General features: G+C 43.5%; 1 protein-coding gene across 1 annotated transcript in view; it reads right to left on the bottom strand.

The window, feature by feature from the left end:
* INSC (INSC, spindle orientation adaptor protein) overlaps positions 1 to 13,320 on the bottom strand; it is a 132,906-nt gene extending 119,586 nt beyond the window's left edge. The window contains exon 1 of the mRNA XM_012801662.1: positions 13,225 to 13,320. Within this exon, the coding sequence (XP_012657116.1) occupies positions 13,225 to 13,320 (96 nt within the window). The remainder of the gene's footprint in view (positions 1 to 13,224) is intronic.
* Between the last annotated feature and the right edge of the window lie 788 nt (positions 13,321 to 14,108).

Raw genomic sequence — 14,108 nt, 5'->3', positions numbered from 1 at the left:
AAATTCCACAGGGTTAAAGTGCAATCATAGTTTAAAATGAAGAAGAAAACAAAAGCATCCTCTTTTCCACAGTAGTGCTCATAGGGAACTGTGGTTTCTTTTTCTTCTTTGGGCCCGAACCCCTAGCACTTCTGCAGAGCCCAGCATCCACCTGACATCTGTCTGATCAAGGATTCTAATTCCTTCATCACCACTGAAAGATGAGAAGCCAGAAAAACAGGGAGTGAGACAAGAAGAGTGAGAAGTGTGGCCGATTCTGGTCGCCACTCTTCCTGCTAATAGTCTGCAATCACATGTGGCCCAGAACTCAACCAGCACAGTGACAGTTCCTACCCTGATGGTCTCCTCACCTGGGATTCTGAGATGTGAGAACACAGGAAAGAGGGATAAAGGAGAAGGGGTAAGGGATACCCATCGGCCTTGAGTCCTGTTATAAATCCAACATACATTCTTGTTTGTGGATGGATAGGTGGGTATCCATGACCAGGCAGTGGAGAGGTAAGTCACTGAATGGAGATGAAATAGGAAGTTGAGTGAGTGAGTGAGGAATGCAAGAGTCAGTGAGCCAGAGGAATAGAATAGGCTGCTCTATCCTGGTGTTGATGATATCTCTGTAAGGATGGCTCACTGGACCATATCTTCAAAACACATTCTATGCTCCTTTAGGCCTAAGTCTTGTGCACTTTCAGGGGTTGGAAAGAGATTGGCAGCTCCCAACCATTGTGGTTCATGTAAGTAACTATCAAGCTCCAAGGGGCCTTCTTGGGTTTACAAAGATCTTTCATATAAGCAGCCAAGGAGCCAAGTCAGGAGCACCTGGAGATCCCACCTATCTCCCATATCCTTTACAAACCAGAGACAGGGGTAGACGAAGAAGCCATAGCTCAGGGATGCTTACACATCTCCTCCAGGGAGTTCCTTAGAATCATCCTGGAATTGTATCTCACTTATCACCAGCTCCCACAAAGCTCTTGAGTGACAGCCTAATTTATTTGCCCAAAAGATGGTAAGGTTCTTGTGGGGTAGATGTGGCTGACAGGCACCTCAAATGTAACATGTCCCAAAACAAACTGGGACATCATTGTCCTCCTCAATCTATTCCTCTCTTAGAATTTTTGTTCCATTGAATGGACCATCATCTATCTGATTGCTCAGCTCATAAAATTTCATTCATTCACTCAATATGTACTTGTTATATATTATCAGTAATATGGTATCTGCTACAATAAAGTAGTGAACAAAACCAGACATGGTCCTGACCCTCACAGAACTCATCATCAAATTTAGGGGGTAAGCACTAATTATTACATAAATAAATGTAAAATTCAACTATTATAAAACCTCAAAAGAAGTACATGGTATTGCAAAGCTTTATAAAATGGGATTTGACCTAGTCATGAAGATAAAGAATGTGACAGTAAGTTGAGAATTCTAATTTGTTCTGAGAACATTCTAAGCAGAGGAACAGCAAATGCAAACACCTATGGTAGGAAGGAGTCTAACAAGACCGAGGGACCAAGCCTGAGCTGAGGCCAGTGTGGCAGGGAGACCAAGGGAGTATTGTGTGGAGAGATGTAGGAGAGGGTGGCAGGGACCAGGCACGCAAGATCTTATAGAACTTAATGAAGAGTTTGGTCTTTACCTTAAGGTCAATAGGAAGCAACTAAGATTTTTAACAAGGAAAATGAGATGAACAGAATTCTGTTATAAAAGGCATTTCGGTTGCTATGTGGGGAACAAATTGGGAGGGGAGCCAACAAGGATGTAGGAGGACCACTTAGAGGGCTCTTGTGGTACTCTAGAAAGGTGACAAGGACACCTTGAACTAGGGAGATGCTGGAGGAGATGAAGAGAAGTGATGGATTTGAGAGATACAAGACAATAGCAATAGGACATGGGGATGGACTGGATATGGGTTCTGAGGGAGAGGAGTGTTGGGGGCGATTGCCAAGTTTCTCTGACTCATGCAGCAGTATGGATGAAGAAGCCATATGGGTAGATCAGAGATAATTGAAGAGAAACAGGTATGAAAAGGGTAGTGCAGAGAAAGAATGCCAGAAATTCCATTTTGAACATGCTAAATTTGAGAGGCCTTTGAGACATAAGCCTAGGACTTCCCTCAACTCTTTCAAATTCCCCATTTTTCTACATTCATCAGTCATCATGTCCTATAGATCCTGTCTCCTCTCCATTCGGACTTAGTTCAGTCCCTTGTAATTACAGCCTGGATAATTACAACACTCTCCAGACTCTATTTCCAATGCATCCAACTCACACTGTAGGCCCTTATAAGCCAGGACCCTTATAAAGAAGAAGCCCTCTCTAACCACCCAATCTAAAATACTCCTACCCTATTGCTCTCCATCTCAGTCATTTGGGCTTTTTTCTTCTAAAAATGCATAACAACTTATTGTATTTGTATAATAGAAATAAGCATACATGTATGTCCTAGGTCTGTTTACTAAGAGACACAGGAGTGATGACCCACTCATAACAACGAGCACATGTAGCCTCCAGATCTTGTTTTCTAAACACCATTCTCCACTAAAAGAATCCAAGGATCCTTTGACAAATGGCTAGTTATAGAAATGGAGCAAGGAAAGAAAAATGAGCCTGTAACTTCTTGCTACAGAAGATAGTAAGAAAGTTGTCAGAGAATCACAGAGATAAGTCAAAAAGAAACAGAAGCCTGTTCGCAGAACCTCCCGCTGATAAAATCTGGGTAAATGTGACAGCAAAATAAAACAGATATAGAAATTTATTATTATCAAATATGCAAATAAATGTGATACATAGTATCAATAGAACAAAGGATAAAAACCATATGATCACTTCAATTAATGCTGAAAAAGCATTGGATAAAATTCAATATCCCTTCATGATAAAAAAAAAAAAAACTGGGCCTAAAAGGAACTTATCTCAACACAATAAAGGCCATAGATGACAGCCCCACAGCTAGGGTCATACTGAATGAGGAAAATGTGAAAAATCTTTCCTCAAAGATCTGGAAAGAGACAAGGATGCCCACTCTTACCATTGTTACTCAACACAGTACTGGAAGTTCTGCCTAGGGCAATCAGACAAGAGAAAGAAATAAAGGGCATCCAAATCAGAAAAGAAAATGTCAAATCATCCTTATTTGTGGAAAATGAGATCTTATATCTATGGAAACCTAAAGACTTCACAAAAAAAATTTAGAACTCATAAACATATTGAGTAAAGTTTCATGATAACAAATTAACATACAAAAATCAGCAGCGTTTCTATATGCCAACGGTAAACAATTTGAAAAAGAAACCAAGAAAGTAATCCCATTTGCAATATCCACAAATAAAATAAATTTTTTTTTATTATTTGCAATTATTTTTGCAATTATTTATTATTGCAATTATTAAAATTGCAAAGAAGTGAAACTATAAACTATTGATGGAAGAAATCAAAAAGGACACAAAAAATGCAAAGATATTCCATTCTCATGGATTGGAAGCATCAATATCATTAAAATATCCATACTACTCAAATCAATCTACAGATTCAACACAATCTCCATGAAAATACCAATGAGTCTTTACAGATATAGAAAATAAATTAAATTTATATGGAACCATGACAGACCCAGAGTAGCCAAAACCATCCTGAGCAAAAAGAACAAAACTGGAGGAACCACATTACCTGACTTCAAAATATACTTCAGAGCTGTCATAAGCCAAACAGAAGGCTCCTAGCATAAAAAAACAGACACAGAGACCAATGGAACAGAATAGAAAATCCAGAAATAAATCCACATATCTTTAGTGAACTTATTTTTGCTGAAGGTGCCAAGAACAGACATTGGGAAAAGATTACTTTCTTCCACACAGGGAAAACTGGATATCCATGCACAAAAGAAGGAAACTAGACCCTTATCTTTCATGACAGACAAAAGTTAAATCAAAATGGATTTAAATTTGAATCCAAGACATGAAACTATGAAACTACTAAAGGAAAATAATTAGGGAAATGCTCCCGGACATTGGTCTGGGCAACGATTCCTTGTAGTTACCAAAGCACAGGCAACCAAAGCAAAGTTAGACAAGTGTGATTACATCAGTCTAAAAAGCTTCTGCACAGTAAAGGAAACAATCAACAGAGTGAAGAGACAACCCACAGAATTCAAATATATGTGAAAACTACCCATCTGACGAGAGATTAATAACTATGAGTACGTAAGAGACTCCAAAACTCAACATTTAAAAATCAAATAATCAGATTAAAAAATGGGCAAAGGATCTGAATGAATAGACATTTCTCAAAAGAAGACATACAACTGGGCACACGTATGTGAAAAAATGCTCACCATCATTAGTTATCAAAGAGATGCAAATAAACACTCCAATGAGATATCATCTTACCCCAGTGAAAGGTTTTTATCAAAAAGATAGGCAATAACGAATGCTTGCAAGATGTGGGGGATGGGGAACCCTCCTATACTATTGGTGGGAATGTATAAGAAATTAGTGCAACCACTACGGAGAATAGTATGGAGGTGCCTGCCTCAAAATCCTAAAACTAGAACTACCCTATGACCCAATTCCACTGCTAACTATATATCCAAAAGGAAGGAAATCAGCATATCAAATAGGTATCCATATTCCCATATTTATTGGAGCGCTATTCACAATGACCAAGATTTGGAATCAAGCTAAGTGTCCATCAACGGATGAATGGATTCAGAAATTATGGTACATACACACAGTGGAATGTTATTCATAAAAATATTGAAATCCTGCCGTTTGCAACAACAGGGATGGAACTGGAGAACATTATGTTACGTGAAACAAGCCAAATCTCACTTGTTATTACTCACATGAGGAAGCTAACTATTAAAATAATTATTCGCATGGAGACAGAGAGTAGGCTGAGAAGGGTAGTGAGGAGGGGTGGATAATGGACACAAAAATATAGTTAGGTACTTAGATAAAATGCACACTATTTCATAGTACAACACCGTGACCATCATCAACAATGTGTTAGGGTATACTTTAAAATACCTGAAGAGTGAAACTGGAGTGTTCCTAGCACAAAGAAATGACAAATGCTTCAGGTTATGGATACCCCAATTACCCTGATCTAATTATATTGCACCTTGGTCTATGATCATACTGCCCTGAATGCCCTTGATCTCATCTAATTATTACATCTTGAATGCCTAGATCAAAACATCACATGTATCCTATAAATATATAAGACTATTCTGTTCCTGTAATAATTATAATTTTAAATTTTATTTTATAAAAAGAGAGGGAGAAGGGAAAGCTCTTTCTCACAGTAGAATGCCAACTAATAAATATACAATTCAAAATTATCAATGACTAACATTGGTGGGTGTAAGTTTGATAAGGAACAGGATGTATTCATAGTTTCAAAGTATCTTCCCACAAGTAACTTATTAGTTACAAAGGGGAAAAAATAATAATCCCACAGTGGAGAAACTTACAGACATTACCTTAAACAAGTGACGAAAGCTTCTATCACCAGCCCTGGTACAATCCGACATCATGTGTTCACTGATATAAGAACTAGAGCGGACATCACCTCACTTACAGGGGGTTCCTGCCCCAGCTGCACAGACCGAATCTAATCATGCAGGACCATCAGATGCACCCAAATTGAGGGCTATTCAACATAATAAGTAGCCTGTACTTTTCATAAAAGATAAAGCAGAAGAATGGATTAAAGGAGATTAAACACACGTGAGAACTGACTCCAATCTGTGGATTGGATCCTGAGTGGGGTGAGAGAGGTGGGAGAGCCATAAAGACATCATTGAGACTGAATTACAGGGAGGTGATTGAATATCCTTTTCCTAAGGAGATCCGTAGTGAAGGCTTTAGGGAGTAAAGAGTTATCATGTCTCCAATTTACTGTTAAGTTGACCAGAAATATAAACATTTATATGTATTTTATGTATCCTAAAACAACAAATATAGTATGATATACAAACAATGAAACAAATTATATAACAATAAATATATAAAATAATAAAAACCTTTTTTATATTGTCGGAGAGAGAAGAAACTAGAATGACAAATTAGTAGAAGATAATGTAAACAAATGAGGGCGATGGATAAAGGTATTCCTTATACCAGTCTTAAAGATTTTCCTTAAGTTTTGATATCAAAAGTAAAAGTGACAGTAAAAAGCACTCAATGAATGTTTGTTGAATGAATAAGCGAGCCCATATTCGACCATGTCCCACTCCTATTTAAAATACCTCAGTGCTTGCTCATAAATATTATAAAAATCCAGATACCACAGGACAGTAATCAAGGCCTGACATCTACACAGATCTTTGCAATGTCTTCTGTCTCATCCCTGTCACTACTGACCACCTGTACCACAGACCCCAGTCATGGTAACCACTTAAAGTCCCCCAGCTTACTGCATGAGGCAACATTTCCATGCCTCAGCACATGCTGGCCTCTGCCTAGAATGTCCTGCTATCTTCCTGGCAACTTCCTATTATCTTTCAAGATCCAGACCATGGACTTGAACTTCTAGGAAGGCCTCTCTGATTGCCCCGGATGGAGATGATACTTCCTCACTGACACACCTCCAGTACCTGTTTTGATTATACCCCTACACACAGGGGATAATGTTTACAAGTCTTTCTTGCCACGTGGTCTGACTACTGTTTGAGGACTGGGATGTCCCTTGCCCAGGCCCTGGCACAGCAAAGGATCTTAATTAATACTGAGGCACAAATAAGTGATCAGAATTGACTGAACTTTCTGGATCTTCCCAGAGAATCCCTGACTTGAGTCTCTTTTATTATCCTCAAAAACTGCAGAGAAGTGAGGAAAATGAGTTCTTTGCTCATTTTATACATAAGGAAAGAGAGGCCCAGTGAGGGCTAGTGATGAACCCAAGATACCACAGTGCCCAAGGATGAACCAGAGCTGGAATCCATGCTTCGTGCCAATCAGTCAGGTATTCTTTCACAAAAGGTGGGGGGGATTGGGAGGGAAGCATATTGCCTTTTACAGTTTGACTATTCTACGCAACATATAGCACTTAAAATAAATATTCTAGTTGTAGCATCACTGTTGCCTTATGAGGAACCCCATTTTACAGATAAGGAAACTGAGGCAGATCTGGCTGGCTGCAAGGCCCCTACTCTTTCCTCTGCATATTGCTAGTATATACTGCCCACCTCTGACTCTCCAGCAGAAGTGACAGGACTGAGTTGATTGCTCTGTCCCTCAGCAGAAGAGACTGTCTTTTAAACCAGCATCACACACAGGCCCACAATGCAGTTCACACTCTCCAACCACAGGCCACATTTCACATGGTTTCCAAACCCAGGATGTTTGGTTTGTAAGAAAAACCCTCCATTTCTCCAGCAATAAGTGAACACTACACACAATTACCCAGCCAGACTGCTGACGCCTACAGATGCTTCATCACACCGAACAGGATCTGTTCTGCCCAGAGACGTCCTCAAAAGATCCCAAACTCCTCCAGTGTTTGGCACTGAGGGGACCCTGGGGCTGGGATAGGAGAGGCCAGGCTGGCCAGATTGCAGAGTCTGGGGGGAGGCTTGGTTCCCAGGACAGAGATTGCTCCAGGGAAGAAGTGAAGCACAGAAATCCAGCACTGCCCACCCCTTGGTCCCTTCCCCAGTTTGTCCAAAGGGGTGGTTTTCCTGCTCTTAAGGTCTTTCAAATAAGGAAGTTCCCAGTCTCCCTGAGTGGTGAGTGGACATTCACTATACACTTCAGAGTCAGAGAGACCTGGGAAGAAATCATTGCTGACTCTGATCTTGGGATCATCATTTAATTTTGCTAAGCTTCAGTTTCCTGATTCTAAAAATAGTAGTACCTATTTCATAGTGTTGTTATTATAGAGGTTTCATGAAACAAAAGATGCAAAGAGACTGGCCTTAGTAGATACTAAATAAACATTAGTTGCCATGAGCTACCCTTCTCACACAGATCTAACCAGCTCACACCACGCTCTCTTGCCAGATTTTAAGCCTGTTTTCAGGTGGTTGAGCTTAAAGTCCAGGGAACAACCATAGTATAAAAACTCAGAAGAGACACAATCAAGTTTTAGTCTTACCTTTTCGAGAAAACATTTATCAGGGAAGAAACAATCCTCTCACTCATATCAAGCACCAGCACATTATCCTGTACAGGGGTACTCTTTCTGACTTTGTGATCAAATGCTTCTAGGAAGATTAGTCTTGAATGCGGGCAACAGCTACCAGTGTGGGTTGATTTAATACATATCAAGAATCAGGACCCCAACATAGTGCCTGAAAGCCCAACACCAGACTTAGTCTAATTATTCTTTGGTGCCCTTCAGGGATCCCTTTTCCAAACATTAATGGCCTTGGGCACAGTAAAATAATCAGTCTTAGAGCAAATTAGAAGTTTCACCAACTTTGCAATGTGGCTAGAGCCCTGCCCTGCATTTAGATGAGGCATATATTTGCAGAAGAGGGGTGACATATGACTCCCTGACCACTTGGCAGACATGAGACCCATTATGGGGAAGGAGAAAAGGCTGAGTTTGACTATGGCCTCACACCCGGGGGAGGGGGCAGGAAAGCCCCACATGTGCCCCCTTCTACACTCCTAAGTCCAAGATCCTCGCCCCAAGCTCCAGTTCCACGAGGGCTATGCATGGCCAGAGATGTTATGGTCCACACTGGAGGAGGCAAGGCTCAAATCCAAGAGACACAGACCTCCCAGCAGAGCCGTGGGTTAGGCAGGGGTCACACGAGGAAAAGGTGCCCATGGTTCTAGGTCCAGGCCTAGGGCAAGGGTCAAACTCCTTCAGGCGCCCAGACACTTAAGCTTTTGAGACACGGAGGAGCTGGCCTCTGGAGCATACTCAGAGAAGAAGGCATTTATCAATAGCCCAATTCATTCTCAACAATCCCCATTGTCTGAACAAGCACAGAGATGGGCATTATCTCCCAAAGTCACTGAGAAGAAAAAATACCAAGACGTGGTCACAAATTAGAGTCCAAAGATACAGAAGTCAAAATTGAAACATATGGTTTGAAAACCAGATTAAACCTTCAAAATCAAGGATGACTCAAAAAAATCCACACAAATGTGGTTCCCATCATCAGAGACCAATGCTTAACTGCTGATTGTTCATTTATTTCTTCTGATCTCCTTCTATAAAAGATGTGAGAGTTTGCAGTTTAAGATAGACATTCTTTAAAGTTGCTAAAGCAGAAATTAAAACTAAAAGCCATAGTTTCAACTAAGGTAGTTACCAGAATGGAGCAGTATGATGGACTAAGAGCTTCCTAGCAGCCAGAGTGAGAAAAGAAATACAATAGGAAAATACTTCCTTCCCCTACCACCTTCACTCTGCAGGAAGTCTTCTGGACTGACCACAACCTGCCCTTATTTAATTACCCCTAAGGGTCAGGTGTAGGACTAGGCTAAAGAGAAGAAAGATCCTTCTCAAACACCCTTCTCAAAACAATGGTTGTACTCAATTTGTTCCCTTATATATGAGGGGAATTAGGCACTCCTTAAGTCAAACCATAAATATGAAGAAGGGGAAAGTCAATACCACCCTTTTAACTTCCCAGCTGTAGGAGCACATTTATCCTTGGCACCTCACTGAAGCCTGTCCAGAAGAGAATAGTGAGATGGGCAGGTCTAGATGTTAATAATAGTAATAACCACCAGCTGACATTTCAGGGCACCTACTCTTCCAATCACTGTCTAGGGTGTCCCCAGTGGTCCCTAGAGAAAGGAAGTCATGGAGAAGAGGAGAAGATAACCACTGGAAGAAAGGAGAGGAGCAGAGCAAAGGCTATCCCTCCACCAGCCTGCAGATATGAGACTCAAAGTAGGGTAGATTGAAACCAAAGAAGAGTAGAAATTAGCCCAGCTCAACTCACTGCCCTCCCTGTCAAATGGTTGCCCAGGTTCCTAACCCAGAAGGGTCACTAATCTTCTGTAGCCAGGAGAATCCAGAATATAAACTAGAACCTGGAGCAAGTTATAGGTTCTATAACTTGCTTCAGATCCCATCCCGGTCCATCTTGTCTTGCAAGACTGATCTTTTCACCTCTAAAAGCACAAATGCTGCTTTTAAGTCCCAGACCTTAAGGTCCAAGGATGCTTGATGGGCAGCCTCAGTTTCAGACTAAATGAGAGACCCAAAAGGCACTATGTTACCATCTTCCCTGACTCCCCTTCACCTCCCAGCCAAAGCCCCTGATTTAAGATATTCCCTACTGAGCCCAATTTCTTAGATCCATTGTCAGAGGTACCATTTTTAGGATGAAAGGGGAGAAAGGAATCTAGAGGGTGAGGGTGGGGCCAAGCTATACATGTTTGTGCATATACATTTTACAATGCGAGTGCATGTTGCGTGCATGCTATTGTCCATGGTGTACATGCTGAACGTGTATGTGTGTTTGCCTGGGCATCTAGAGAGGAAGCATGATTGGCATGTGTGGGGGGGAGTGTGTGCATGTGTGTGTGTGCACGTGTGTGCATAAGCATGTGGTGTGGGTGCTCTGTGTTTCTGGGTGGCCATGGTCATGTGGTCAACTTATCCCCTTGTGGTCCTGCTGCTTCTCCTAGCATGGGGTTGGGACACCCCAAGCTGTCACTCTGCCCTGGCCCAGTCAGGTGGAGTCAGCCAGAGTCCCATTTATTCCAGTGCTAGGTGAGAGGGCTAAGCACTTGTCCTGCTCAAAGCCTGGAGAAACCAAAGCTGTATGACCCACAGAGAAGACACTTCAACTGGGGACAAGCCAAGTCACCCTAGAAAGTCTGAATTCAGATACCTCTTCCAGCTTCTGAGCTCACTTGATCTCTCTCACTCACATCCATCCGTCCACACGGGGACCAGTGCAGCTCAGGTGGAGGCCTTCCTACCACTTACACAAATGAACTTCTGCAGGCACAAATACTGTCCACTGGGGACAACAGGTGCCACACAGACACACAGCCACCTGTGGGCACACTGACACACTCATTCACCCACACTCACACTTTGGGGCACAGGGTAGAAAATTCCACATGCTGTCATCACTTCCACAGGCATGCGCCTCCTCGCACAAATATTCATTTGGACATATTTACACCCACGATCCAAACAGTCACTAAACTGCTCTGTCCCCAACTAGGCTGGCAGATCCAGCCAGGGACACTGTCTACTTACTCTGAACCTGCGAGCCAGCGAGGGAGAGCGAGCGAGAGAGCAAGAGAGCTAGCGGGGTGCTGTGGATCAGCCAGCGGTGGCGGGGCACAGCTGGAGCTCCAGAGGCGGCGCAAAGTGGCTGCTGGGCCGGCCCAGCCCCAGGGCCGCCCGCTGCCCCCCCGCCCCCGCCCTGCTCGGCCCCCGCCCGCTCCGAGCTGCAGACTCCCAAGGACCTTCCACCACAGCGCGCTCCCTGCCAAGCCTCTGTCCCGCGTCAGGCTCTGCTGCCTGTGAGTCTTAGCTGGGCCGACAGGGCTATTTCCGCGGCCCTGGCAGTGGAAACGTTGCGCGCGCTCTCATCTGCCTGGGCGCTGGTTGGGGACTGGGTCAGGCTTAATTAGAGAACCAGCTCACCCCCAGGCCGAAAGGAGTCACGTCAGGTGATTGGGGTGATTGCCCGGGAGCTGTGGAGGGGCGGAGGTGCCCACATGTGCCCCGCATGCCAACATCTGGAGAGAGGAAGGGATTGTGCCACGATCGTGATCATTTCCCTTGGAACTGAAACAAAACAAGGAGGGATTTGGGTGCGGTTCACACGCCTAACTTTGAGCAGCCCCCATAAGCCTGGAATGCGATTTGGCACCACAGGTGCTTCCCTTTGGAATCTATGTCACCCACACATAAGTCACCTTCCAAACCCCAGACCTGCCGAAAATGATTGGAGGTTGTGATAGAGCCTTCTAACTTGGGCATAACAGACAACCCCTCCCAGCGCTCTGCCAGTGTCTAAGTGGAGAGGAGGAATCTGATTCCTGCCCAAAAGCTCAGGAATGTTGCATTCTTGAACTGGAGAGAAGCAAGCTCCCTTCACCCTACCATGAATCCCCAGAGTCTGGAGGACCTCCACCTATTCTTGGGGCAGGCCCTGGCTTCCCTTGGGCCCTGTACCAAACTTTGAACCCTGTCATTAGCAGGAAATTCTCCCTGGTATCTGACTTAAATTTCTCATGTGCTAATTATGCTAATTTGCTCATAATGTGTGTTCAAGAAGACGGAGATCAACTTTACCACCAGGACACATGACCAATCCAGGGGCCCATTTCAGCCTTCTCTTCCTTGATGCTAATAATTCCTATTCCCTTTCTCTGGCCCTGGCTGAAACTATTGCTCCCTGGCCCCTGATGTTAACTCTCCTGCTTCAGTTTTCTGGGGGCCTGGAGCTCTGTAAGTGGCAAAGTCGTTCTCCTCAGACAAGCTAGCTTTGACTCCAACCTTCATCCATCCAAAACAGTCTTATTCTACTCCCACTTCCTTGAGAGGGGCTTCAGTTCTTGTTTTAAAAGGTCTGTCTGAAAGCCTGGGAGGTAGATGGAGCTTGGTGCTCTCAACCAGCCACCTGGCCCAGCACTAGCAGGAGAGCCACAGCCTTCTTCAAATGGGCAGAGTTTGGAGAATCTTCTGAGTCTGTCTCTGGTAGGTAAAGTCGTATGATAAAAATTGTCTGGACTTTGTCCTCAATGAGACTTGGCTTGACATCCTGACACTACTATTTCCTGAGCTTGGCCAAGGTTGGAGTATTTATACCACAGAAAATGGGCAGACACTACAAATAAAGGTGTTGCATTATATTTTGTTTTGTTTTGGTTTTGTTTTGGAAAGCTTTTGGAACACGCCTAGCTGTGTGTTCTCAAACAAATCACCTAACTTCTCTGAGCTTCAGTTTTCCCATATGTATAATGGGATCATAATAATTTCTGTCTACTTCATGAGGTTATTAGAAGTATGAAATGAGGTCAGGGATGTAATAGGACCTGGAAAATTAAGATATTTTTTAATACACTAGAAATGGGACAAACCTTAGATCTCTATCAATGTTAACAAAAGCCTCAGAGGTGTTTTACATCCAAACTCTTTGCTTGGGTTTCAGGGCCAAAGAGGAACAGGCTTGCTTTGCTAGGTGTTCCCTTGTGGCAATTGGCATGAATGCCCCCCACCCTGCATTCCCCAACACACACACACACACACACACACACACACACATTCACCTTCCCAGATACATACAGCACAGCACAGCCTCCTGGACTCCTGGATTCCCCATAGGCCCCAGCTGCCAGGACCCTTGCCGGCCACTTCTCCATTCCCAGGGGGGCGCCTCATGGCTCCAGTCTCAGCTGCAGCAACCCCAGGTCTCCTCACAGAGGCCCTTGTGAGCAGCTTCTCTCTCCCTGACCATCCTTCAGGGCCATAGCCCTGGGAAGGCCCTGGACTCAAGGCAAAGCTGGCCGAGGCCTTCTCCGAGGCAGTTCAGGACTGAGGCAGCTCAAGGGAGCTCAGAGTCGAAGCTTTCTTCCCCTTGGCCCCCTCCCATCTGCCTTCCTGGCTTCCCAGTACTATCCTGCTTAATTCTTAATGGAAATTCCATCCCGGGCGCCGGCCTAGCTGGCTCAGGGATCCCAGGCTTGGGCCAACGGTAAACTCCACCCAGATAGAAGGGGCCTTCCTGGCTCTATAAACACACTTACACATGTGTACATACACATACAAGAAATACATGCTCAGAGACATTCACCAACTCAGATAGTCTCACCCAGACACACCCATTCCCTGGAAGATAATAAGCATTCTATTCATTAACATCTATTGCATGGTACTAAGTACTTTAAAAGTATCGACTAATCTTCATGATAGGTTCTGGAATTATGCTCCTGTTACACATGAAGAAACTAAGGCACAGGGATGTTAAGAAACCTGCATGAGGTATCTGGTAATAATAGCCCAAAATATAAGCACCAGGACCTGTGCAAGGAGGCTTATGAGTCTTGTTCCATTTTCCCACCATAGTAACTTTTTGTAGGAGTTATTATTATTTCCATAATACAGACAGGGTAAATGGAGGGTGGGGAGCTTACATCCCCTGATGTGGCCTCAGAACTGGTAAGGTAAAG

Source organism: Otolemur garnettii, unplaced genomic scaffold (assembly GCF_000181295.1).
Source record: "Otolemur garnettii isolate 467f Iridium unplaced genomic scaffold, OtoGar3 scaffold00001, whole genome shotgun sequence".
Classification (NCBI taxonomy): Eukaryota; Metazoa; Chordata; class Mammalia; order Primates; family Galagidae; genus Otolemur; species Otolemur garnettii.
This window is presented reverse-complemented; position numbering and strand designations above follow the sequence as displayed.